Below are 27,602 nucleotides of genomic sequence, written 5' to 3'. Positions count from 1 at the left end.
AATACAGTCGAATTGAGAACCTCCTCCTTTTTTGGAAGTCGGTTAAAAAAATTATATACGGTCGAATTGAGTAACCTTTTTTTGAAGTCGGTTAAAAAAATAGCTCAATAAATTTACTATTCAGATATTTTTATATTAAAACTTTTCACCATAGTTTCGTACACGAACCTTAAATAAGAATTACTTTATCAGAAAATTTACGTTAGTGTTCATAAATTATTTTGCAATGATTATTAACATTTATAAAAATATTTCCAATTAATATCCTGTCCTGTGAAACAGAATAATCATAAGGCACCAGAAGTCAAGTTGAAGGCGCGTGAATGCGATGTGATAAAAGAGCGTGAGGACGTAGAGCGATGTCAGTATCGATCAAACCTATATGTTGAGCGCAGGTGTAGTAGCCGTAGTGCCGAGAAAATTGCGCGCGATTCGCGCATTCGAAACTACAGCGCCCCCACTTCTGACCGTTACCGTAGAATTGGACATTCGCTGTCCACTCGGGTAGTGACTGTGTTCTAACTGGACAAGTTATTAGGAAAGAATCGCTACGTTCCGCAGAAACGATCTCTACCAGGTGAGAACATAATGACGATACAAGTAATTATGAAATCAGTTTGCGTTGTCTGAATCATGTGATAGAGTATGACGGGTTTGTCATACTTGTATTCAGAAATACGTTAAATGTGTATAAGTACGTTAAATGATAAGACGAAACATAATCAAATAGGTTAAACCATTTTATCATATATTTTATTAAAGAAAAAACTTGTACAGACCAAAAGTTGATAACGTTTTATAGATAATAAAATTTGTTATAAAAATCAATGACTGCAAAATATCAAAATAATTAACAAAAATAAAAATTTAGGTTTTTATTTTATTTATATTTATAAATATTTTCGCTAACGCGTACTTTAATAACATTTGATTAACATTAATGACAACACAAAGAAACATATTATATGCCTCATTATTATTCTTAACAACATTATTTTCAATTCATAACTACGAATATACATATGCAACGATGTACTACGTAAAATATAATCTACAAAAATTTCACATTCGATTTAACATACCTACGTAACATTCGATTTAATGATAAATTGCATAAAATAAAAAACTCAGTTTATCCATAAATACTAATACATATTCTAATTCTCTCTCGTTGAAGGTCATGTCTATGAAATAAAGTTGATGACGATACGAACTGGTATGGAAATTTTAAAGTTTTAATTATCTTACCATTTTAAAATGAACAGAAAAATAAATTACCATGTGACGTATTTAAACGAGGTTACAGCTGAGAAAATGAGCTATTGTTTAAGGTCCAAATGAAAAATCTTCATTAAACGAAATAGTCTAAGAAAGGAGTTCGGTTTTGAAGCCAAGGATCCATCAAGGCGTTTTGTAGACGTTAGTATTCCCTACGCGTGTGTCGGCGCAAAGCTGTGGACGTGTGACGTAAGGTCACGTCGGCTGGCCACTGACATGACATGAGATTAACTCCCTTCTATCGCCCGGCGCCCCTGAAGATATTGTAATGTAAATTTGACTTAAAGTTTTTTTTAAACTTAATTAATTGTATACAATCACTATAATCCTCTGATGTACATACAAAACTGGTATTGATCAAGAGAATACGAGAAATCGTATTATTTTCCTGTATTACATTACAAGTTACAACTATCCTGTTGAATGGAGAATGAGTCTTAGAAATAAAACGAAATAAGGACACCTCGTGTTGACTTTGTGTACCTAATATTTTAAAACTTTGTTTGTGTCATCAAACATTACCCGTGTGGATAAAGTAATCATTTTGGAAGAAATAAGGCGGTAAAGGTAACTTATATTCACATGACATCTTTTGAAAATATATACCTATATCGGATTAATTTTTGTTCTTTCGATAAAAACGAAAAAACAAAGAAATGTACTTTAAACATCAGAAATGTACTTTTAAAAGAATTTTTCTCAAAAAAAATGACAGTTTTGTCATTAATTGCCCTGCGATAAAAATTCTGTCAATGTTGTGTTTGATTGACATCACTTTTTCACATAGGGACAAGGTTAATTTTTTCTCTTCATTCGTTATTTCCACCCAACATCGGAAAATGTTTTATCGAAATTTTAAAGAAATAAAAATAAAAGCTGTTATATCGGAGACAAGAAAACTAAACAAGGAAAGCTAACATCGGAAATCCTCGAAGGTCAATAAACGACTCTAGCATTTTAAATCGCGGATTTAACATTTTAGAGGTCATTTCATAATATTCCAACTATGAGACAGACATATTCATTTACATAGGTGGGTTCGAGATAATTTTACCTTACTGGAACTAGTTTTTTCAATGTCACGCTTAATTAATCTTTTATGTACTTTTGTTTATTAATATCGATTAGTCGTTGTAAAACGCGGTAATTATATGGCTACAATGGCTTTTGCACTAAACAAAATCTATTTTAAAGAATAAAACGATAAGTTAAAATGTAATCTCATATTTTATAAAATATTTGCTATCCACAAGTACCTATCTTCATTCATAAGATAAAAAACAAAACAAAGTTTTTGTGAACATGTTTTAAAATTACCAAGCGTGCCTAGCAAAAAAATGTTAACGTTTTATAATTTGTTACGTCTCATAATTTACTACTAATTTTAGGTACTTTTATAAATTGTAAACTTCTTTTTATATTCATCTGCGAGGCTTGTCTCCATTTGGACAAGTTTAGTACATGATCCTGTATTCTTAACTTTGGGGGGGACCTGGTGACTTATAGTACAGGTATTTTATACCTTTTTTGAGCACCAGTCCTTCGCTAATCGTATTGTCAAACTTTGTGTAAAAATTACTTATAACTTATTTTCCTCATAATGTAATCTTCATCTAAATAAAATATTTATTATTATTATTATCCTACTGAATGTCACTCCGCCCGCCCAATACATTATTATTATTATTATTATTATTATTATTATTATTATTATTATTATTTTATGAGTACATAATATCATTACAGCCTATACAGTCCACTGCTGGACATAGGCCTCCACAAGTGCACGCCAAAAATAACGTGAACTTATGTGTTTTGCCCATAGTCACCACGCTGGGCAGGCGGGTTGGTGACCGCAGTACTGGCTTTGTCGCACCGAAGACGCTGCTGCCCGTCTTCGGCCTGTGTATTTCAAAGCCAGCAGTTCGATGGTTATCCCGCCATCGATCGGCTTCTTAAGTTCCAAGGTGGTTGTGGAACCTTGTTATCCCTTTGTCGCCTCTTACGACACCCACGGGAAGAGAGGGGGTGGCTAAATTCTTTAGTGCCGTAGCCACACAGCACATACGACATACATAATAATACGAGTACATAATAAAGAGTAAATTAATTAATTAAGTAATTACATCTTATAATTAACTTACCAAATAAATTCACGTCCAGCGACCAAATATAATTTTTATAGTAATTAGGTATATTACAATTACAGAAAAATTCAAGATTTTTTCACATTTCAGGTACGCCTTGTCAGTTTCTTAGAAAAAGTACCATATCTGTGCTATACTAACATTATAAAGCTGAAGAGTTTGTTATGTTTGTTTAAATAGCTAATCTAGGCACTACCGGATCGAATTTAAAAGTTATTTATGTGGTGGATAGACTACTTACTGAGGAAAGCTGAAGGCTACTCGTAATATTTTAATCCTTTTTTTATTCAAACTAGCGCGGGTGAAAATACGGGTCACAGCTAGTGTGTTATAAGAGCCTTATACATTAGCTGATGCTTGATATATTAATGTAATAAATACACAATTCTTACATAAAAATTATAAAAAAAATATATATTTTTTTACCTTGAAGTTGTTAATCCTTGAATGTCCATTATTCAATAATAAGAATTGCTGCTGTTTGCTACTACTTATTATAAGCATTTGTACAATATTGGTTCTTTGACCTACTATTTTCTGTTTTCACCTGATATGAAAATTTTTCCCTCGAAATATGATAAATATCATAATAATATAAGACAGAGTAGAGGACATTAAAGGAGGATTGCTATTCGATGGTGTTCGGTGTCAGAGAGCACGTCCGTTTCGGCCTCGTACATTAGATCGACGACGCCTGTAAATGTTTACATTTGTGCCGACGACGGCCAGAGTTGTCTACCTAAGACGCAACGACCAGTGATTAGTTGCAAAATGATCGCAGCCGAATTCAGTTCAAGGTCGAGCGTGTTGCCTACGGGTGTTGCGCAAGCGGCGTGCAACTCACTCGACAATAAATACAATGGACTCGTCGCGTTTCCCGGACTCTCGTATGCTCGCTGCCTTATATGATCAAAGATCAAACAGAGTAAACAAACCGTTGATCGTTATGTATCTACATATTTACAGAAATAGCACAGTGCGAGTAAAATGTTATTGTATGCTTTTATACATAAAAGTGACAACACAGCTCATATACACATATACATATTATTTTCAAACATTTTTATGCAAACGTAAAGTTGCTCATAAAATTACCAGTCTTGAAAATCAATAATAGTGTGTTTTAAGGGGCTATAATTAATAATAGTGTGTAATTATAAACACAGGTCAATCAGTCAGTACTAAATCATATGAAAAAGGTTATAATATAGACTACAGCAGTGAGAATTTGTTTCAATAAAGTTTTTATTAATACAATAAAATGTCGAATTATGTTGTTAAATATGTGTTAAATATATCAATTTTTAATCAAAGTTTTGTCAACATACATTTTAAAAGACGATTAAGTACAAAACACTCGCATTATCCTGATTACAAATAGTTCTGACGCCATTAGAACATCTTAGTGGCGGATTATTGTACAACTATATATATATAATTTTGTTATAATTTATAAAAAATACATGAAAATATCTCTCATGAACATTTTCTGCTTTTTTGTATGTTTTTAAGTTATTAAATTAATAAAGGCACTTACTATCCAGCAGCAATTCCCTGTGAACAATTTGGTCATGCTCTACTTCTAAGTAAACGTTATGTAAGAGATTGTATATACCCCACTACAAGCTTTCATATGCACACACATATCATTCGCATGAATATACTTTATTTCTCATCGTTTACCCAATTAATTGCAATTCTTAGAAATAGTGAAGGTTACGTAGTTTATTTAGAACTGTATTATTTTAATTTATATTGTTAGCAACATTAAATTAGCTAATCTGTCTGAAAACTGTTTTTGTAATGGCGGTGGTATGAAAATATTTATTGTATGAATTTTCATTTAAATATTAAAATATTTCTTAAAACATTACGATACACACTTTTTGTTACTACTAAAAATAGAACGGCTGGTTCCAAAGTATCACCTTATGTGACGTTTTCATGTTCTAGGGCGCAAAAATCAAATATCTAGATAAAACTGAAAACATTTACAGAGCAATTTTGACCTGGCAAAAAAAGGACGGCCATATACTCATAAACTTGAAAAATACAATTTCGAAATTCGATCCTATTTAAGATTTATAGGCAGTTCTAACAATGATGTTTTGAACATCGTCTTCATTACCATTATTAACATGATTGTACTGTTACAAAACGTTGGCCTTAAAGCTTTCAATGCCTCTCACTGTTTTGAATTAAAAAATAGTAAAATCATTAGTTGACCCTACACCTGTTTTAAAAATTATACTATTCTAGTTTAATTTCGTGAATTTTTAAATATTATGCTTAGGCAGCGTAAAACAAGGCTAAAACAAAAAACAAACTGTTATTATATATATTTCGATAACAATTATGCCCGTGACTTAATTCGGGTTGGCCTTCGTTAATGTTGAATAAATTTTGAATTTTGCTCAAAACCTTATCTATGAAAATTTTCTACACAATTTAATTGTTTACTTAATATTATACCATCGCAATATAAAGATGATTGACTGTCTTAAATAAAAGTAAGAAATATCTTCGAATAAAATATGCTTATTCTACATTATTGTTTGACATTTTTTGCGTATTAAATAAATATTTAAATATGCAACTGCGTTGAAACACTAGGCTGGTCATAGAATGGCTGGCCAAGTTTAATTGACACCTCCCTTAATTATCGGCAATTTGTTCAAGCACGAGCTACTTACTATACAAATGTTTTGTTACTTTGCATTTTCTGAGAACATTTACAATAGAAATGTTTATTTTTTACACCATCAGAAAATAGAGATTTCAACAAGCAAAAAGCCCACCGATTTTTTTTTTTTTTTTAAAGTTGATATTAGTGAGAATTTTCGATTAAAAAGGAGCGTGCTATATCGACATTGACTTGAAAATAAGGTGAAAAAATAAATATTTTAAATCAAAAAAATTACAGTGTGTTTGGGAAATAAAAATATAAGTTTTCTACAAATTTCGTAAAAAAAATTTGTTCTTGTAAAAGAAAAATAAAAAACCAAGATCTTGGTTTTTAAAATTTTTCACATGAACTTTGAGGTTATGTGAAAAAATGTAAATACAAAAGTTGTATATCTTTTTGGAACGAAGTTCCTTATGGCAGGCTTGACATTTCGCTGGGCGAGCGAACTGAAAAAAATGTGATACTAAAACCGTAAGAAAAATATATAACGGAAGTGACGTAATATTAGTCACACGACTGTATAATATGACGTTTGTATAACTAAAATATTACTATTAAACTTTTTTTAAATTATTTATGTAATTTTATTCTGTCGATAAAAATAAATAAAGCCATATGTTTTTTTATTTCACTTAATAGTTTGAATTATTATTATTATTATTTGGTTTGATTTATTTTATTTTACAGTATTTCTTATTTTCTAAAATACTAAATTTCCTAAATACTTTTATGTACTTAATTAAAAACCAATCAACAAAATTTAAAGAAAAATCAAGAACTAGAAAATATCTATAAAATTCAACATTTTTGTTTTCAATTTGTGTTGCTTCCAAGTAGTAACTTATCCGAAGGAACTTCGTTCCTACCTGGTTGTCCCATGACACCACATAATTTTATTACCTACAACTTCGCCATTTAAATTTTTTCCATAAAAAGTAGGTATTCAAAAACTTAACACAACTAAGGCCGAAAAGGCCTTTTAAACACTTCCAAGAAACTCATATCAAACTTTAGAAACAAAGAATATAGATGTTGCTAAAAGTATTCGTGAGATTTCTTAGTGTCTGAAACGGACTCTGCCTCCAGTAGACAAACAATTAACCGACTTCCAAAAAAGGAGAAGGTTCTCAATTCGACTGTATTTTTTTTTTTTTTTTATGTATGTTACATCAGAACTTTTGACTGGGTGGAGCGATTTCGACAAATTTTCTTTTAATCGAAAGGTGGTGTGTGCCGATTGGTCCCATTTAAATTTATTTGAGATCTAACAACTACTTTTCGAGCTATATCTAATAATGCGTTTTTACTTGACGCTTTTTTCGTCGACCTACGTTGTATTATACCGCATAACTTTCTACTGGATGTACCGATGTTGATAATTCTTTTTTTGTTGGAAAGGAGATATCCCAAGTTTAGTACCATGATAAGGAAACCAGGATCTGATGATGGAATCCCAGAGAAATCGAGGGAAACTCTTGAAAATCCGCAATAACTTTTTACTGAGTATACCGATTTTGATAATTCTTTTTTTGTTGGAAAGAAGATATCCCTAGTTTAGTACCATGATAAAGAAACCAGGATCCAGGAAACTCTTAAAAATCCGTAATAACTTTTTACTGGGTGTACCGATTTTAATAATTTTTAATTTAATCGAAAGCTGATGTTTGTCATGTGGTCACATATAAATTTTATTGAGATCTGATAACTACTTTTTGAGTAATCTTTGATAACGCGTAGTTACTTGACTATGTTTTCGTCGATCTACGTTGTATTTCTCGTCGGTGTAATTGAAGTCGGTTTTTTTTTCGTTTGCGAGCAAACACAATTATTTAAGTGTCAATTTTTTATTGTAAATTTGCTTAGAATACTATAATACGTTGATTATTACAACAATTTTTAAATATGTAGTATAAATAAATATACAGTAATGATATCATTAAATAAATATATAAATAATTCGAATACGGTCGTCTGTTCCTATGGTAAGCAACTTAATGCTTGTGTTATAAGTAACAGTCGCCTGTTATAGGTATTTTGTATAAATATTATTTGTTTATCATAATTTTGAAATAAAATCCTATTGATATAATTACAATAAAATATACAAAACAGTGTTAACATACGAAATAATAAGTTTATTAATGAGATATATGTATCTCTAGTTCTATACTTTCACAGTGTCGTGCCGCTCGTCGTGTGCACACGTCGCTGTAATACATTGAAAGTTATTTCAATTACAAAGCGGCATTTTCGTTGACAAATAGCGTGCAGGCATGCGCTATTCCACTGTCAATGTCGATGGCGTTGTTTTACTATTACTAATAATACGTAGATGTGTTGTAACATGTAATAAGTAAATTATATATTTAATTATTTTTTGTGCTCCAAAAAAATCAGACAATTTTAAATGTATAACTAAACTAGAAATCAGAGAAATATTTAGAAACTTTTTTATACAACTAGTGTATTTACAACTAGTTTTATTTACAAGAGGAAAATGAACAATTTGATACAAATGTTGACTGTCAAATCATTAACACGGTGAGGTCTCATAGAAACATCACAACTATTTTAATTTGTTTAATTAACAACATTATAAACAAAAACAATATTTGAAATAAAATATTACTTTCTGCTGTTAATCTGCGTTTAATTTAACATTCTCGTACAAAATATACATAATCTGGCCATAAATAAATACTGTTACGATTAAAAGTAAATAAAATATAACATTTGAAATTGGAATCTGACATTTTTATATGATTGTTCATTTTTTTTAGGGTTCCGTACCTCAAAAGAAAAAAACGGAACCCTAATAGGATCCCTTTGTTGTCCGTCTGTCTGTCAAGATCGTTTTTCTGAGGAACGCGTGGAGATATCAAGCTGTTACTTATATTAAAATTTTAGGTCTACTGGACCTTGCAGTTGTGAAAAAATTAAACTACTAAGTTAACGCAATCTAAAGATACAGCCGATTATGCTGCAAATTTTCGACACTCGCTAGGGAATCAAAACCTACAGGGTAATTCCCGTGAACTCAGAATCTTGAAATTTGATACGAAACAACCTCTTATAGCATAGAGAAGAAAAATTACCAAAAGCATAAACTTTTTGTTACATCATATAATAAAAATATTTTTAATAATTTTGTTTGTTCGGAGCCTTCGGTGTGCGAGTCCGACTCGCACTTAAAAAAAAGTACAGTTGAAATATATTACGGATATTTTAACTTTAATTTGATATTTAGAGCCTGTTTCACCAGATGTGGATAATGCTATTGGATGGGTTACGATACAAATAGACTTTGACAGTGGGAGGTAGAATATAATATTAGGACCTGCTTCTCCTAAGTTAATAAACTATAACTTTAAGATTAGTATATGCGTATGATGTTAATACTTTTCTAATGTGCTCCATCTCTCCTAGACCTTATTCTTGTTTCTTCACATGACCACGTTGAAAATCATGGTCAATGCTCGGCCAACGCATTCTCCTACCATGATCACATATTTCTTTCATACAAAATAAGACCCCCTAGAGCAAAGTCACGCATTATTCTGCAGCGTAATTTTAGTGACATGGATTTGGACTTCGTGAGGATGCTGCCGGGAGTGATTGGTCGATGGTATTTAACGCGTCTGGAGTTGATGAAAAAATGTCATTATTTGATATTCACGCCCCTATACGTCCTGCTCGTATTAAGCATCTTCCTGCTCCACGGCAGGCCGACGAAATCAAAGCTGCAGGACCAGAGAAACAAGGCTAAAGCGAGGTACAAGTCCGATTCGAGTTTACATAATTTAGAAAGGTAAAGAAAGATTCAAAATCGCTGCAACATTAATTGTAGAGACGCACAACGATACCATATCCATTAATCTGTCCTCGAGAAAGCAGACTCTGCCAAGGTAGGGAAATTCCTCAAGTCACTCGAATTTGGCAAATTTAAGCAATGCATTCCTACAAATTCTGTCGACATTAACAATGACTTCATTAACTCTCGTAGTATCAATAGTACTCCACTAAATCGAATACTATTAACAATCTTTCAGCCTTACGTACTCCTTTTGAGTCTTCGTCTTTTAATTTTAGTCAATTATCTGAGTGTGTGCAGTGGACTGCAATAGGCTGAAATGATGATGATGATCTGAGTGTGGTGTTAAAGAGAATGTACTTGCTGTTAGCTCCATTGCAGTAGGCTGTGACTTAATTAGCCGAAAAATGATCGTGTCTATCATTGACTACATCATTCCTGCCATCAATCATTCCTTCGCATCTAGTACTTTTCCCTCCTGTTGGAAAGATGCTCATATAACCTTAACCAATCCCTCTGACTCTGAATAGAAATCCAATCCGTCTGACTTTTCCGACTTTCGCCTAATATCTATACTATTTTTCTTGTCCAAGGTTTTAGAGAGTCTGGTTCACCAACAGTATCATTCCATTCCTTTAACATCTTCTAAATCCATTTAAATCCAGTTTCCGGGGGGTCATAGCACGGTAACAGCACTTGTCAAAATCTCTGGTGACATCAGACACTCAATGGACAATTGAAAACTTACGGTTCTGGCTTTACTTGTTTTTTTTTATAATGCCTTTATACTGGGGACTTCGACATACTGTTGTTTAACATATCTCCACCGGTAATTAACTGGTTTCAAAGTTACTTGTATAGGCGTCAGCAGCGTTTGCAAGTTCAAGAGTCTTTCTCTGACTGGGCTAATGTATTTGCTCTTTTTTCTTTATATATAAATTAATTAACTACAAACTTATCTTCTCTCGATCACTTGAATGCAAACGATCTTCAAAAATACACTTAGTCTAAGCTGGCTGATCAACCCACAAGTATTTACCAACTGAACAATGACTTGGACCTTATTTTTAAATGGAGCTGTACGGGTTAAAAGTTAATCCTTCTAAGTCCCAAGTGATTATGTCGTGAGTAGTCCAAAACTAGTCAGTAGCTTGTACTCCTGTACTTTTCAACAATTTTGTTTTGAATTTTTGTTATAAAGTGAAAAATCTGAGAATAACATCTGATCGGCATTACTCTTGGTCACTTCAATTAACTGAGCTTAGTCGAAAATCGTTTTCAGCCGTCGGTTTACTTATGTAGGTATGTTATTTACATCCATAAGTATGTCCATTACCTCGAAGTTTATATCTATGTAGGTATATAAATGATAAACGTCTGATAATGCCTCCTTAATATGTGCACACTTCTAACCGCTCCTACTAGTTCGTGTCCTGCATCCAAAGGTTATCTGGAAGAAATCGCTTTTTAGCGATAAGATCGCCTTTTTACATCTTATATTGTATCTTTTTTGGTCTATATTTCGATGTGAATTACGAATATATAAATAAATGGTAACAAAGAATTATGAATCAAAAACTTTTATCTGTCGGATACGGTCAAATAGCGTTATCTACAACTGGTGAAACAATACCCTTAATGTAGTAGAGGCGGTCTATAAAAACTTGGCGAATACTTTAATTTTGATCCACATACGACAATTCTACGGCCTCGGTTCAGGTTGTAAACACTGCGTTTACCTTTAATATATGCTCCATACCCTGAGATACGCACCAACTGGACAACAATGGAATGTCAATATCATTCGGGCTTCCCCACTCCATTTTGAATTATAAAGTTTGTGACTCACGCAATCGTGTAGTATTATTATTACCATAATATGGAAGTATTTAATTTTCTTAATTTATATTCTGTCTTTGAGCGGATACTTCTAATAAATATAGGTAGTTATTACTTGAATTTTAAGTAAAGTAAACGCACTTATTAGGTAAATTAGAAATAAGTACCTAAGTCTATTGTGTGCAAAACCATAATAAAAAAAGGTTAATAAAATAATTAAATTTTAATAAAGGTATAACAGAAATATATTTTAAAATGAAGCAAAAAAATAAAAAATATTTAATAGTTTATCTTATAAATATTTATTATAATTTAAGTTTTAATTTTGCTACTTAAATTTAACATGAATGAAAGACTTATTGTTGTGGAACTTAATGATAAACGTCTCTAAATTATAAATACTAGAGGTCGCCCAATATATATGTGTATATATATATATTAGTTATTAGCTATTATGTTTGACATTGATTAAAGACAATATTAATCTATAGTCTACGAGCTGATCTGGCGAGCTTCGTACTGCGTTATTTTTTTTTTTCTTAAATATAATAATTACATATATCAAAATAAAACATAGCCTATCTTTCAAGTTGTAACAAACTGCGCACGGTGTGCATATTTGATTAAATTCAGTTTAGTAGTTTAGGAGTCCATCGCGAACAAACAACGTGACGTGTAATCATATATCATATTTATATAATAAAACTAAGTTGATAAAATGTGCGTGCCGATAAAACTTAAAAAGGAGTCCCAGTAATAATTGAAATACAACCCTAAATGTTCACCCTTCTACCAATCACTATTTTTTAATAGCGTTTAGCGGCAAGAGAATTTTTGCCGGGCCAGATAATCTTATATATAAAATTCTTGTGTCACGATGTTAGTTAGGTACCACTATCTATTTTTATACCCCTAAATTATCAGGGGCTGGGGGTTAAGGGGGTTAATAACATATACGGCAAAATAGCGTTTGCGGGGTCAGCTAGTTTGTATACATATATTAATATAATCTACTCTCGATTCGATTGACGCGTGTGTATCAAAAACATGGTAGTGTGTGTAATATTTTTTTTATTGAAAAAAACTATTTTTATGCATAATTTTTAAAAAATATTAGCATTCTACACTTCTTCTCTATACATATAAATCATACGTATGTGAAATTTCATACTCCTCCGTCCACGCAATTTTCGTAAAAAAGGGTATAAAGTTTTTGCTTCACGTATTTAATATATAGATGATAAACGCTTGCCGTGTGGTGTCGGCCGAGTAGAATAGCACCACCCCCTCTTTCTTCCCGTGGGAGTCGTAAAAGGCGACCGAGGGATAAACCTGGCTCAAAATCATTAGGGCCCTGGAGAAGGAAAACATCATTTGAAACCCGGAATGGGGTATCCGTCAAGCATTCGTGGCATAGCTCTAAAATGCGAAAGACTCCGGCAGCCGAACTGGCTCCACACGTATCGACTCGTCGTTCCTGTGAGGTCGAGAGGTCGAGAGGGTGGCGCAGAGCTTAGGCAACTCTGCGTTTTCCTGAAAAGTGTCCTAGCCGACACAGTGTCTGTCTGACACTGTCTAAATCGTCTACAATAGACGAACTAAGGCCAATGATGATACGCTCGAGAATGTTAATAAATTGAAACTGAAAATTAAAAAGAAATGTAACTGATATCTTTAATAAAAGGTTAGAATAACAACATAGTTAACAACAAAAAAGCAGGAGGTTCTCAATTCGACTGTTATTTTTATGTATACCTAATATATTATATATATATACATAGTCGAGACATAAATACTGTTACAATTAAAAATAAACAAAATATTACATTTTAATTTGGAATCTGTCATTTTTATACGATTGCTCATTGTGTTTTCTTATTTTTGCGCATACATTGTAAAATATATTACATACATTGTAAAATATTTTGTGATATTATTGTGAAGCTTTCATTCTTATCTTTACCCAAGATTATTATAATTAAATAATAATCTTATATTACTGATATAATTACTACATTGGTATGACTAGAATGATGATGAATGCAATAATATTGGTAACTTAGCCTATTAATCCATGGTTCTGATAGTATTTTATCATTACTATTGCGAAATTGTTACATATCAATTGGATGTTATTACTAAACAGTGTCATATTATATTGGCATGTTTTATAAATTGAGTAACGCTGACCGCCCCTGAGGCTATGCACAGAGCCCCTGGCAAAATGGCCAGTGCGAAAGCAATGAATGGTGGTTCACTTTTATAATTTGTTACTGGTAACAAAGTACACGATATCTCTTTGGTTTAAGACTTTAAAGTATTAAATGTGGGAAGTTTAAATAGATGGACTTTATTTGGAACAGTCTCTTTTTAGGCGCAACCACTTAGTAAAGTTATGGAGTGTAGAAGACAGGAGCATCATCTTTATAATATCAGAAAGTGTCCGTTCAAAGTAATTAAATAGGAGACGCCACTGTAGCACGAAGCTAATTTTCAACTAAAGTGCTAAAAATTAAATAATAAGGAGAGGTAAATATATACGGATAGAAATACTTTCGCTTTTACAATTTTTATCATAATTGACACTTTATATTCATAATAATTAATTGACTTTCAAAGTTATCTCACATTAATAATATAATTTGATATATAGTATAATATCAAATGTTTTTCGATTTTTTTTCGAAATAATGTCATACTTTTTGTGATGTTAGCCCCATTTCGGTCTAATTTTGAACGAAGTATACCTAATTTAACATCTGTTACTTTTTCAGCTGAATTGTATATAAGATTGTACTTCGTTCTTCAACACTCCATAGTAAAGTAGCAAAAACGATATGTGAGCTTCTCAATAACTCTTTAATAATTCTAACCTTATAGACGCACTAACATTAGTCACACTCATTTGCTCTAATGCACAAGTGCCGCCGTTAAACAACAACATGCAATAGCACTAACATGAAGCTGATCAATGAATAATCATTTGATCAACTTTATCTTGCATCACGAGTTTAGGTACAAAAATTGTTTAATAAAATTTAAAATACAACATATAACGTTGCAAAATTCTAACGCAAAATCTAGGTATCCGATAAAATTGTGCATTACATGCATTATGGGCGTTCGGTTTACAGAAACAGCTTGTTTTCGACATAGACCTCCTCTAAAAATTAAACATACCCATCGCTGACTCTTGGGCTGTAATTTTGTATATCATAAACAATAATATATGCATATATTACATAATTTAAATGTCAAATGTCAATTAAATATCAAAATTTACCGCAATATTCTTGTTTTGTTTATGCAATGGAAGAATAACTGCTTCATTATGTCATAACTATATTACGCATTAGTTTTTTATATCTAACATTCTTCTCGGCTAAAGTTTCCGTAACCATAAATAATATTTAGAGCAACTTCGACCTTTTTAATTTTTCATAAAACACAATTCTGATTATTAAAAATAATCGAAAACATATAAATAGTCACGTGTAGGTATATACTATCTAGCCGACTCGAGTAATTTTGCAATTTTTGTATTTAAATTGGTGCCTACAAAAATATTAATTACGCTTCTTATTTAATTTACTAAAATATTTTTTATCTTAAATGGAATTATCTTATGTGGAAAAAACTATTAAGTACCTACATCAAACATTTTGATTATTGAAACGATTTGATGCAAAATTTAATATATAACATTTTTATTATTTTACCTATCTCTTTCCACATCGAAGACATATTTAATTATGTTTATTGGGGACCATCCATAAAAAAACACTTCAGCATATCGCAGTCCATTGCTGGACATAGGCCTCCCAAAGTTCGCGCCCTAAATGCGAGTTTGTGTTTAAGTTCCAAGGTGGTAGTGGAACTGTGTTATCCCTTAGTCGCCTCTTACGACGCCCACAGGAAGAGAGAAGGTGGCTATATTCGTTACTACCGTAACCACATAGCAGAATAACGCACGATATTTTTTTTTCGTATCGCAGGGGAACCCATTTACGGGTGATATCCAGGATGCCTGGGTAGGCATTCCTAGACCGTATGTCGGCTTCAGCACTTGGTGGTGCAATACCGACCAAAACCCCTGCGGGAGCCTACAGCCGCTTTAATTGGAGGGTCCCCGATCTGCGTCGCCGCGCATCGCGGTGATGACACTCGGCAGTGACAAGTCCCCTCCGAGGACTGTTGTCAGATAGCGACGCAGAGCCGCCCATCTAGGGCACACCTCGAGGGTGTGATGGGCCGAGTCCACCGCCGCGCCACAATCTCGACATCCAGTCGTGGGCTCCCTTTGGACTGTCAGATACAAGTATTCTCCAAAGCAACCGTGCCCGGTGAGAACTTGCGTCAGACGGAAGGTGAGGGGCTTGCGCTTACGGCGCACCCACCGCTCAAGGACTAGGCGCAAGGCAGCCGTTACGCGTGTGCCATACAGCTGCTCCGCCAGGTCCTCCCCCCACCTCCGCATTAGCAGTTCTTGTCCCATCCCGCGCACCTGTAGGATCCCGTCCAACGTAGGGTTCTCACCGAGAGCCCTCTTACCTGAAACGTATGAGTAGGTCTCGGCAAAGTCGGGCACGAATCTTCAATCAATCTTCGGTCCCACCATAGTGAAGAATCATAGTCTAGAATCTGAATACGTAGAATTATTAAATTCATGAAACGTCTGTATCGTATACCTATGTAGACAAAATAATAACACAAATTGCATTGCAAGTATTCTGTATATCTGTTATTTATGTATATTTACTGAGGCCATTGCCCTACTTTAAATATTTCGTTAACACTTTGTCGTTTGTTTAAGAGCAACTATGCACAACTTTGTAATATATTCTAATTTATTAAACTCGTTTAATGTACACTATTATTGTCTAGAAAATATTTTCTTGCAGGTGAGAAGAGTTCTTAATGCAACTAACCGCGAGTTGCGAGCGCGGTTCCATATTACGTAATTAGACGTGCAGCCAATGACCTACTTAAGAGATTACTATGCTAACAACAATAAATATATATATAAATGTAATACAAACCAACCAACTTGGGAACGGTCTATATTTGTAATTTTTTTGCATTCCCAACCAATGTTTTGTGATAGTGGGTTGGTGTTGAAACACGTTACGTCATTATTTACAAAATATGCAGTAATTGATTTTGTTGTAGGTACCGCTAAAATTATAAGATAAGTGATACAAACATTATATTTATCACGAGCTATAATGTGATACTCTGTAAAAACATTAAACACTATAACAATTAACTAAAATATATTTTGCTTTGTTTAAACATTGCTTTAATATCTAATCTTATCTATTTATCTAATCAAGAACGAATGGAACAATGTGTAACATTATAGTATCATATGCTGACGCGCAAAACGTGAAGAAATGCTTTTCTTCATGGTTAGGCGACCATTCACTATAATGAACTGTAGCACGTAATATTATTTGATGTGACGAAATTACTAGTATCTCGAATAGATATAACGTTTCATACTAATGAAATATAACTGAATAAAGATCTTTATTGTTAGGTACACTTACATAAGTGTGTATTTAAGATAAAGCAAAGCCATTACAATAATCGGATCACAAATAAGTACGTATTAACTCTAAAACTCGAAATATATGAATCAACGTTTCAAACAAGCGGTGATCTAATGCCAAATTAAATTACAAAACTTATATCTACATAGCCAGCAGAGATGATCCACCTACTTATATGTGTGTATACTTATTAAATACACCGTTGTGACTCTACGTTACTTGTATGCTTTGATTCGTAAATTGCACGTACCCTTTTGTATTATCAGCATTTAGTTTATTACAAAAGATAAAAGCAACACGTACCACCTATCATTAAATTCCAAATGAAACATATAAATGAAAAAATGTAAGGCTATTAAACATGTAAGTCTTAATTTACTTTGTAATTCTTATCCAAGCAATGATTTATCAATTTTATCACTAATGTGTCGCGTCTAAACTTAACCATCAAAGAAATGGAGTTGATTCACACAATTTAAGTAGGTCAATGTAAAAAGCCTAAAAAACTATAATAAAACACCCATATGATTTGTCAACACCAATACTACTTATTATTGAATTCGGCAAAATTATTTTAAATAAAAGAATTGTTTAAATTATAAAGTCGCTAGACATTGTATATAAAACCGAACAAATAATTTTACAATAATTACATTTTATTTTATAATTAAATGTAAATAAATGCGTGTACTCATAAATAGTGTATCTAACTCATGGGCAATTTTTTTGTTTTGGTGTGTGACCTTCATTATTAGATTTTGAGATTACTTAGTGATTTGAACGTCTAGTCACAAATTCGAATACACTGCCAACAAGCACGTGTTACACTCAATCTTATCGTCAAATATAATCGTACCGGCCTTCAAAATGAGAGTCATATAATTTAAATTTCTCTCTCTTGCGCATATAACTAGCTTTATTAGAAGGTAAGTAAAAATTGATTAGCAACTTAATCCGGGATTACCACTCTTATTATTTTTTTACATTTTGCAATCGGTAAATCATATAGCTTTTTTCTAATTTTTTTTTGAGTCAAAGTAGACCTTGTTATCTGGGTTACAAAATATTCAATACTAGGTAGTTAATCACATAATAATAGTGAACGACTACAAGTAAATTACCCGTCTAGATACAAGATCAGTCAATTATGTACCTACAATCCTATGCTTATTTCTGATTTTCCACCTTTTTTATGTATATTCATACTTCTTTCTTATAAAAAACAGATAACAATAGTAAATGAGTTATGAAATCTATGAAGTTGTAGTTTACCTGAAGTAGCTATAAGACCCTAATAATCTGTCAGAGACTTAGCTACCAGTCAATTAGAGGTGAAACAGGCCCTAAAGCTACCTAATACCTTTATTAATAATTAGTAGGTAAAGACAAAGTTTATCTTTATAAAATTGCCTTTTCGGCGAAGTATTTTTCATTCGTAAGAGTTCACATGACAGGCTAATAATAATGCAATTAAATCACCAATAAGTTATTTTAAAAACTAAGATATTCTAAAATACTCATTGAAATACAGTAAAGACAATGAAAATTTTGTTTAAAAAGAAATACTACCTGTACTTAAACTGACGTAGAGAAAACCAGGAAATTTCCTACTCAAAATATGGAACAGCCCGACTGGGGTAGTACCTCGCGACCTTACAGAAGATCACAGCTAAATAATACTGGTTTCAAGCAGTCTTGTGTTCCTATTGGTGAGTAAGGTGACTAAAGCTCCTGGGGGGATTGGGGATAGGGTCGGCTTGCGATGTTTCTGGTGCTGCAGACGTCTGTCTATAAGCTACGGTAATCGCTTACAATCAGGTGAGCCGTACGCTTGTTTGCCGACCTAATTATATTAAAAAAAGAGAAAAAAACTAGTGATGAATAACTTAGGTACTTATTTGGATAAGAATTTAAATCATGTCTATAAAACGATCGCAATATATGCATTATTTTCACCTTAAAAAAGCTTATAATGAATTTACCATAAAAAATAAATATGTGGTGTCGCAGAATTTTTTTAGAACTTTTTTGTCAATCAATTTCAATTCCAGAAAAATTGTTCATTTTGTCATAATTTTTAGTTATTGTAACTACTTGTTCATCGGCTTCCTTGCAAACTTCTCACGAAGGTCAAAAAACAAAAAACACCGACTGACCTCTCAAATATCATAAAATATTTTAATTTCGAAGTGACTATTTTAATATCTCTGTATAATTATGTCTGTCTAATTATAAGTAGCAGCACAAGTACTACCTGCCAATTTTAGATAGTTTACCGAATAATAAAAACTTTTATATTATTTAAAAAGTTAGAACTTTTAGTGTTTTTTTTTTATACTTGTTATATTTAATATTTTTATTTTTCAGAAATCTTTCAACTAAAGATAACTAAGTGTTCTACCGTCTCCTCGTTAGCAGTTATTTTTAGGTAAGTTTTTAATTGCTTTACCATCTACTGAAATTGTTACAACAACAAATAAACTTAAAAAAAACTAATTATAAGACTTACCATTTGCCAAAACAAAGTACTGGAAAAATGAAAAAGCAAACCTTATATTTTAATAAACGTATTTTGTCATTGAGGTCAAGGTTTTATTGTTACATTTTAATAGGTATTTATAATTTTATATAAATATTGTATACCTATATAAGCTGTAGCAACGTCACTACATTACGCCATCTATCGCAGAAACCTCATAAACCAGTGGCCGGACAGACAGAACAGTCAGTGACTAATAACAAGTAGGGGCAAGCAAAAGTAGTTAAAAATAATAAATAAAATGTTTAAGTCTACGTTATAATATCCTATGATGACATTTTATCAAAGAAAATAACATAATATGTTTCTCAAAATTATATAAAACAAATTGTGTATAATGAACTATTATTAGTGATATAGTTGGATGTTTCGCACGTCTTGTGTCAGAGCTCCTCCGACACAGGTACATTACCTCGATGTTATCTCATCCTCGCCTTAAACAAAAAATACTTCTTCTTTTTCCATTATATACCTCACCTTTTTTCAGATAGCACGAAAATGGCTCTAATTCTCCAATATATTAATGATATGCACGTTTTTATGGATAAATATGGAGGTGAGCTTATTATTGTTATTATTATTATTGTCAACCTTTTAAGTGATAATTTATTCCCATAACCACTAGAACATTTTTTTAATAATTTTGTATTTAAAAAAAATATTATATTTTATTTTGTGTCAAATCTGTCATACTTTAGATAAATTTAAAACAAATATAACCATATTGGTATTAGCTTCTCGTAACCTCGCTGGGGAAATTAGATTTTCATTAAGGTAGAGCATAGCAAGAAATATGCTGATTCAAAAATTGGAACAGCCCAACTGGTGAAGTACTTCATCCTTACAGAAGATCACAGCCAAATAATACTGATCTCAAGTAGTGTACAGTACATTCTGTTCCTGTGGTGAGTAAGGTGACTAGAGCTCCTGAGAAGGGTTGAAAGCATGGTCGGCAATATTCTTGCGATGCTACTGTAACAACTTAGAATCAGATTGGCCGTATGTTTGTTTGACACCCTTGAATAGTATAAAATCCTATAATATAGAATATTATATGATTGATATATGTTTATTATTTTGAAATTGTATTTAAATGATATTACCGTCATATTTTTATTGGTTTAATTAAAAAATATTGGTACCTATAAGAATGAAGGACATGTATATTAATTTTAAGTAATGCGTGTATTGTTTTAAAAAATAAAAATTCATGACATATTTTTTCAGATCCTCGGACAAATCCATGGTTCCTGATGAGTTCCCCATTTCCTACTTTATTAATATGTCTAAGTTATGTTTATCTAGTCAAGGTAATTCATTTCAATAATTTTGTATGTTTTAATTACGAATATAAATATATATATAAAAAAATTAAGTATATTTTTCTAAAAAAAAATATTAGACTAACTTTTAAATCAACAATAAATATTGAAAACTTTCATTAATTCTTGCTTAAACTTTGTATTTATTTTTCAGGTTCTAGGACCACGTTTTATGGAAAACAGAAAACCCTATGAATTAAAAAATGTTTTAATAGTTTACAACTTTGCACAAGTTATATTCAGTGCATGGCTATTTTATGAGGTAAGTTTCCTAGTAATAATAATAATAATAGTAATAATTCTGTTTAATATAATATTCACAGTCCTCTTTTTGAGGTAAGCAACTTAACACCTGTGTTTTAGATAATAGTCAGCTGATATATTTTAAGTATATATATATATATATATATATATATGTTATATATATATATATATAGTATACATTAATAAGACAGGAATCAAACCCACTACCCCTGAAGCAGACAGCAGAGTCATTGCAAACTGAACCAACGAGCTGTAATGAGTCAATAGTAGTAAATTCTGTTAAGTTGCCACATATTTTACGTTATTAACCCTGTTATTCTAACTATGTAGTCATGTTTTATGTGTTATGCCAAGGTCTTATACTTTTGATTCATTATTTGAAACAACATAAGCACAGTTCATGTTTTTTAGTAGTTATAGTAAATTATTAATCATGTCAATTATAAAGAATATTTTTTTTTTATTTTATTTACAGTAACTTTTCTTTACTATTAATTAAGAGCATTTCTTTCAGGTATTTAAAATTTACTTTCTTTTTTTTAAGTGGATATTTAAGAATATATTAACTAATGATAAAAAATATTTAAAAAAAAAAAACTTTATTTTGCTAAATAAAATTAGATGTAATTGTAACACCATACAATCTATGTATTTGTACATCATAGGCAATCTTAAAATATTTGTGATCATTGTAAAAGTAATTTTTGGAATCAAAAAAGTTTTTTTAAGGTAATAAACTCGACGATTATTTGTTACAATAAAATACGTCATCTTATCTTTGTATAAAATAATAGTTATGTCATAAAGGGAAGTCAGTAAATGATTAAAAATTTAACAGCCTCCTCCTACATAAATACACATAATTATGCAAATATGTTTACTATGCCCAAGGCGATGTTTGCCTTAATTATAAAAAAAATCAAGTTTATAAGGCCATAATTTACATAATTAAACATGGCGAATTCTGATAATTCTTAATGTAGAAATGGATTTTAATGTTATTTTAATGGTTTACTATTTTAACTTGTTTCAACTTCTAACTATAGCTATATATGTAAAAAGTATATATTATTTATGCCCGTTTTTCCAACTACTGATTAAATAAACCTAACATTTCAATTCAAACAACATAATAATTCGTACCTACTATTTATTTTAACATAATATTGGTAAAAGATTTAAGACACGTAGTGAGATAGTGGTTAATTTATAAAGTAGTAAGTAGCCTATAAATTGATTTGATATAATGTACCCAGAGCTTGATGGGAGGCTGGCTGAATCATTACAGCTTACGATGCCAACCTGTGGACTACTCTGACAATCCTATTGCTAATAGAGTAAGTGACGACACGTCCAGCAATGTTCGTCTCAAATTATGCTCGGAACTAACCTCATTGTATATAGACATCGAATTTTTTTTCAGAAATATATCAACCTGTACATAGATACTACAATATAGGGTAATAAGGGTATACAAAAATTATGAAATGTATATGTTTAGTTATTATACACTAACGTTAAAGCGCAAATGCAATACTCGCATATGTAACGCATAAAAAGGTAAAGTAGTTAGGTCCAACGACCTAAAAATGATATTGATAACGGTTATCAGTTACAAATTTTTATATAAGAGTTCTTACACGTGTGACACGCATTTGCTCTTTAAAATGTGTTACGTACTTCTGCAGTCGGTATATGGTGATTAACTGAGGCTCTGCGTGTGTGAAGGCATGCACTCCTTGCTATGCAAATATTGGAATAACACAGGGCCAGGTGTCGGCATATTGTTTCAGATCGGGGCCGGTGGCTGGTTCACAGGCAGGTATAACTTTCAATGTCAGCCGGTCGACCACTCGAAAAGTCCACAAACGATGAGGGTGAATTACCTATAGTACTTAAACCAAGTTAGCCCTTTCGGTGTTTTCTGTTCCCTTAGTACGATAACTTAGTAAATCCCAACCTCCACAATTTATTGACACTTCACTTTTAGCATTAACATTAAGAAAGAAAATCAAGAATTACATTTTAAATTGATAATCGTTTTCGCCGTACGAGGCTCTCATTCTAAGTGATTTGAAGTGTACTCTGATCTAGCTCCCCGATCAAATATTTATCATAATTTGTTGGAGACAAATTATTAATCCTTCATTATCGTAATTAATTGTCGATTAATATTAACAACATGAAAATAAAAGATAAGATGTGTCTAAAATGGATGGATAAAATTTTAATTTATTTTTATAATCAATACGTGTTATTAAACTGGCGCCCTTCCATTTAACTGCGATATCAGAATCGATATTATAATCTAAATAACGAACATACTTGCCTAACACGTAAATAAAAATAATTAAATTAACTATTAAATCATTATTATTTATAAAATTACTATCTCGTACACAACGTTACTGTCGTGTCAATGACCAATTCATCTGTGTTTTTAAGTTGGTTATGTATACCCAATTTTGCCATGGCCTCGTCAACATTTTTTTTCTTTCAATTTTTCGATTTTAAAGTTGCGTAGTTATGACCTTAACTTACTACTGCTTAATTTTTTCACGTATTGTTTCGGCTATGGCATGCCTCCATGTATCTATATATCCTAAACAGAACGACGCCAGTTTAATAATATGTTGTATATAAAATACACTAATACTCACTATTTATAATTGTCCACCCGTTTTTAACACAACGTAAACTGAAAATTTACATTAAATGTAATTTGTATAATTTTTAAATATATAGACATTATACTTAAATGGTTGTGAATTTCAACAATCATGAGAACGGTAATAAATTATACAAATTATTTCATAATTTTCCATTCGCCTCATTATATATATCCAGTTGTATATACATACATTCGTGCCACGTACTGCCATACCAATTTCATTATTATCGCAATATATTCATCCATATGCTAATTTTTTATTGTTGAAATATGGAATATTAAAAATAAAACATCCATTTAGAACCATAACATTACTTTAAATGGTCTTGCTTAAAATTTTAGATAATTAAAAATAGTAATATGTTAGAAATATGCTTGCTTAAAATCGCTTTAATGTGTGTATGATTGTTGCTATTTACCTAAACACATTTGTTTTTATGACGTAAAGCTACAATATATTTTTATATATTTTAGATGGTTCATGCTTGTTGGTGGTACTACTTCTCAAAATTCACAGAATTTTTCGATACGGTAAGTTAGTTATATGGTGTTATATTTACTGTTTAAAATTAAAATTATGATTTATTGATTTATTATTTTTAAACATTGCAGACGTAGGTAATTATTATTAACTTTAAATTTGTAAACAATAATAAATTAGTATTGTCTGTCCCTTGACAATTATTTACATTTAAGTCAAATATGTACTAACTATACTTCCCATATACTTTTACTTATATTTTAGCGTGGATGAATAGCCGATTATACCCTTGTAATTTTGCCGTGACGGTATGATCTATGCTCAAAACCTCATTCTAATGTCGAAAGAATTTCACAAATTTTTTTTAATAAATTCCACTATATTAGTATATTTTGCAGCCACGCTAGAACGGAATATTAATATACATTATACTAATGCCTGGATAAACAGTAGAATATAAAAAAAAGTTTAAATAATCAATACCTACAATTTAAGTGTGATGACTTATTTCAGATCTTCTTTGTACTAAGAAAGAAATTCGATCACGTATCAACTTTGCACGTTATCCACCACGGAGTGATGCCCATGTCTGTGTGGTTCGGAGTCAAGTTCACTCCGGGTGGTCACTCGACGTTCTTTGGCCTTTTGAACACATTCGTTCACATCATAATGTACACCTACTATATGTTAGCGGCCATGGGACCTCAAGTCAGGCGGTACCTGTGGTGGAAGAAATACCTCACAACACTGCAAATGGTAAGTCATCGATAACATATCATTTTAAAATTACAATGAAATTAACAATTCTTGTAACTTTATATATTTACTAGCTGTGCCCGCGACTTCGTCCGCGTGAAATTAACAAAAAAGGTATTTTTCAGTTTGCAGGGTTATAAAATTAATAAATTTCTAAAATAAAAGTAGCCTAAGTTACTCCTTACTATATCAGCTATCTGCCAATGAAAATCCCGTCAAAATCGATCCAGCCGTTTCAGTTATTAGCCGGAACAAACAGACAGACAGGCAAAAATTGTAAAAAAAATTATTTCGGTATATGTATCGTATAAATTTCCATAAGCATTTAGTAACAAGTGGCTATTTTAATATTACAAACAGACGCACCAATTTTATTTATTTGTATAGATAATACTATAATAGTAGTTAAAGGTTTGGAGGACTAATATGAAAGTTTTAACCGATTTTTAAAAAAGAAGGAGGTTCTCAACTCGACTGTATTTTTTTAAATATGATATCGCAGAACTTTTGGCTGGGTTGACCGATTTCGACGATTCTTTTTTAATCGAAGAGGGTATCATGTGGTCCCATTTAAATTTAATTAAAATCTTACGAGTACTTTTTGAGTTATCGCTAATGCCTATTTACTTGACTACTGTTTCGACCTTGTATACGTTGTATTATACCTCATAACTTTTTACTATAGTTGTACCGATTTTGTACCGTCTAATATTACTATTTAATTTTTTGATCGAAATTTGATAACAATTGTTTTGAGTAATCTTTGATAATGGGTATTTACTTGACTATTGTTTCGTCTACCTACGTTTTGTTACTGGTCCATGCATTATTGAAGTCGGTTTTTTTTTCGTTTCCAAGCAAACACAATTATTATTAACAGATTTGATAAACAATAATTAAACATGTTTTGTATGTAAACCACTTCCCTGTTGATTATACTTTTACTTTCAGTTATCCTTCGAATGCAATAAACCGAATTTCTCATTAAATTAATGTAATTAAAATTCATTATACATTTTATGAATACTTATTTTTATTTAAATTTAAATTTTTTGACGTTTTCTCATCAATGAGATTTAATTACATATATGAAATATATGTATATTTAGAAATAGATATATATTTCAAAACTTGACAACAAAATGCGTTTTTTTTTTGGATTTCAATAATGAAATTATTGATGTTCTATTATAAATACTATGTACATATTGCCAAGATAGGAAATTCCATATAATCATTATAATTTATTTTATAATCTTTGACACATTTTTTTATCTTTATAACACAATCGCTAAGCGCACGTAGCAACAGCAGTTGTATTAATACTGATATTTACTGTCATACTGTACATTACATACTTATAAAGATAGATTATTTTATAATCTCTTATGATACAGACGAACAACAAGACATTACCTACTTAAGTACCTTGTTTTTTTTTCTTGTATAAAACCGCTTAATATACCTATTTTTTTTTCTCAATTTTAAGTTGTTTCGAATGTACTTTATTAATAGACCTTTTATCCTTAAAGAAGGCCTCGTTTCAATGACACACTATACGTTCAATCGTTGTTTCCGACCGTCTAGTGTCCTGTTCATTGAATTCCGAACGGCCATTATCAGTAAGTTGATATCTTTACATGTAAAACTAACACGCGTCTGCACATGTTTATTCAAAAATGTTGTCTATCCGTTTGCACGCATGATACGAAATCAATGACGTTTTTAAATAAATTATATGAGAGATATTTTTTATTAAAACCTTTACCGGTCAACTCATATACTTAGGGCGTTCGACTCCTAACTACGCTCCTTCAAATCTGGGTTTCTGTAGGTGCAATAGATAACAACCACGTGAAAAAAAATTCTGGCCATATTTTTTTTTTTTTTTTTTTTTGAAAAGACATTATCAAGATAGAGACAAATGATAGGCTGAATTCCAGTTTAGCCACCATATTTAATGTGATGTGATTATTATTCAATCAATCAACCATCTAAAACGATTGACAGGTGCAGTTTGTTGGTATAATGGTGCATGCCTTCCAACTGCTGTTCATCGAGTGTGACTACCCACGAGCCTTCGTCTGGTGGATCGGAATGCACGCTGTCATGTTCTTCTTCCTCTTTAAAGACTTCTACAACCAGTCCTATTCCAAACCCAAGGTAAAAATTTATTTCATATAATCGTTGAAACATATAATGTAATTGTAACGTTTTTAATATCAACCTATTAACTATACACCGTCCATTCGTTTA

General features: G+C 31.5%; 1 protein-coding gene across 1 annotated transcript in view; it reads left to right on the top strand.

Annotated features, from left to right (window-relative positions):
- Positions 1 to 367: 367 nt before the first annotated feature.
- The window catches only part of LOC123654280 (elongation of very long chain fatty acids protein AAEL008004-like), a 31,105-nt gene continuing 3,870 nt past the window's right edge, over positions 368 to 27,602 (top strand). Inside the window, exons 1-9 of the mRNA XM_045590192.1 lie at positions 368 to 577; positions 19,681 to 19,741; positions 20,340 to 20,408; positions 21,080 to 21,162; positions 21,329 to 21,436; positions 23,232 to 23,315; positions 24,584 to 24,640; positions 25,104 to 25,346; positions 27,357 to 27,509. Of these exons, the coding sequence (XP_045446148.1) occupies positions 20,351 to 20,408; positions 21,080 to 21,162; positions 21,329 to 21,436; positions 23,232 to 23,315; positions 24,584 to 24,640; positions 25,104 to 25,346; positions 27,357 to 27,509 (786 nt within the window). The 5' untranslated portion in view covers positions 368 to 577; positions 19,681 to 19,741; positions 20,340 to 20,350. The remainder of the gene's footprint in view (positions 578 to 19,680; positions 19,742 to 20,339; positions 20,409 to 21,079; positions 21,163 to 21,328; positions 21,437 to 23,231; positions 23,316 to 24,583; positions 24,641 to 25,103; positions 25,347 to 27,356; positions 27,510 to 27,602) is intronic.

The sequence above is a fragment of the Melitaea cinxia genome, chromosome 6 (genome assembly GCF_905220565.1).
Source record: "Melitaea cinxia chromosome 6, ilMelCinx1.1, whole genome shotgun sequence".
Lineage (NCBI taxonomy): Eukaryota > Metazoa > Arthropoda > Insecta > Lepidoptera > Nymphalidae > Melitaea > Melitaea cinxia.
The sequence above is the reverse complement of the archived record's forward strand: the minus strand, read 5'-3'. Positions and strand labels throughout refer to the sequence as shown.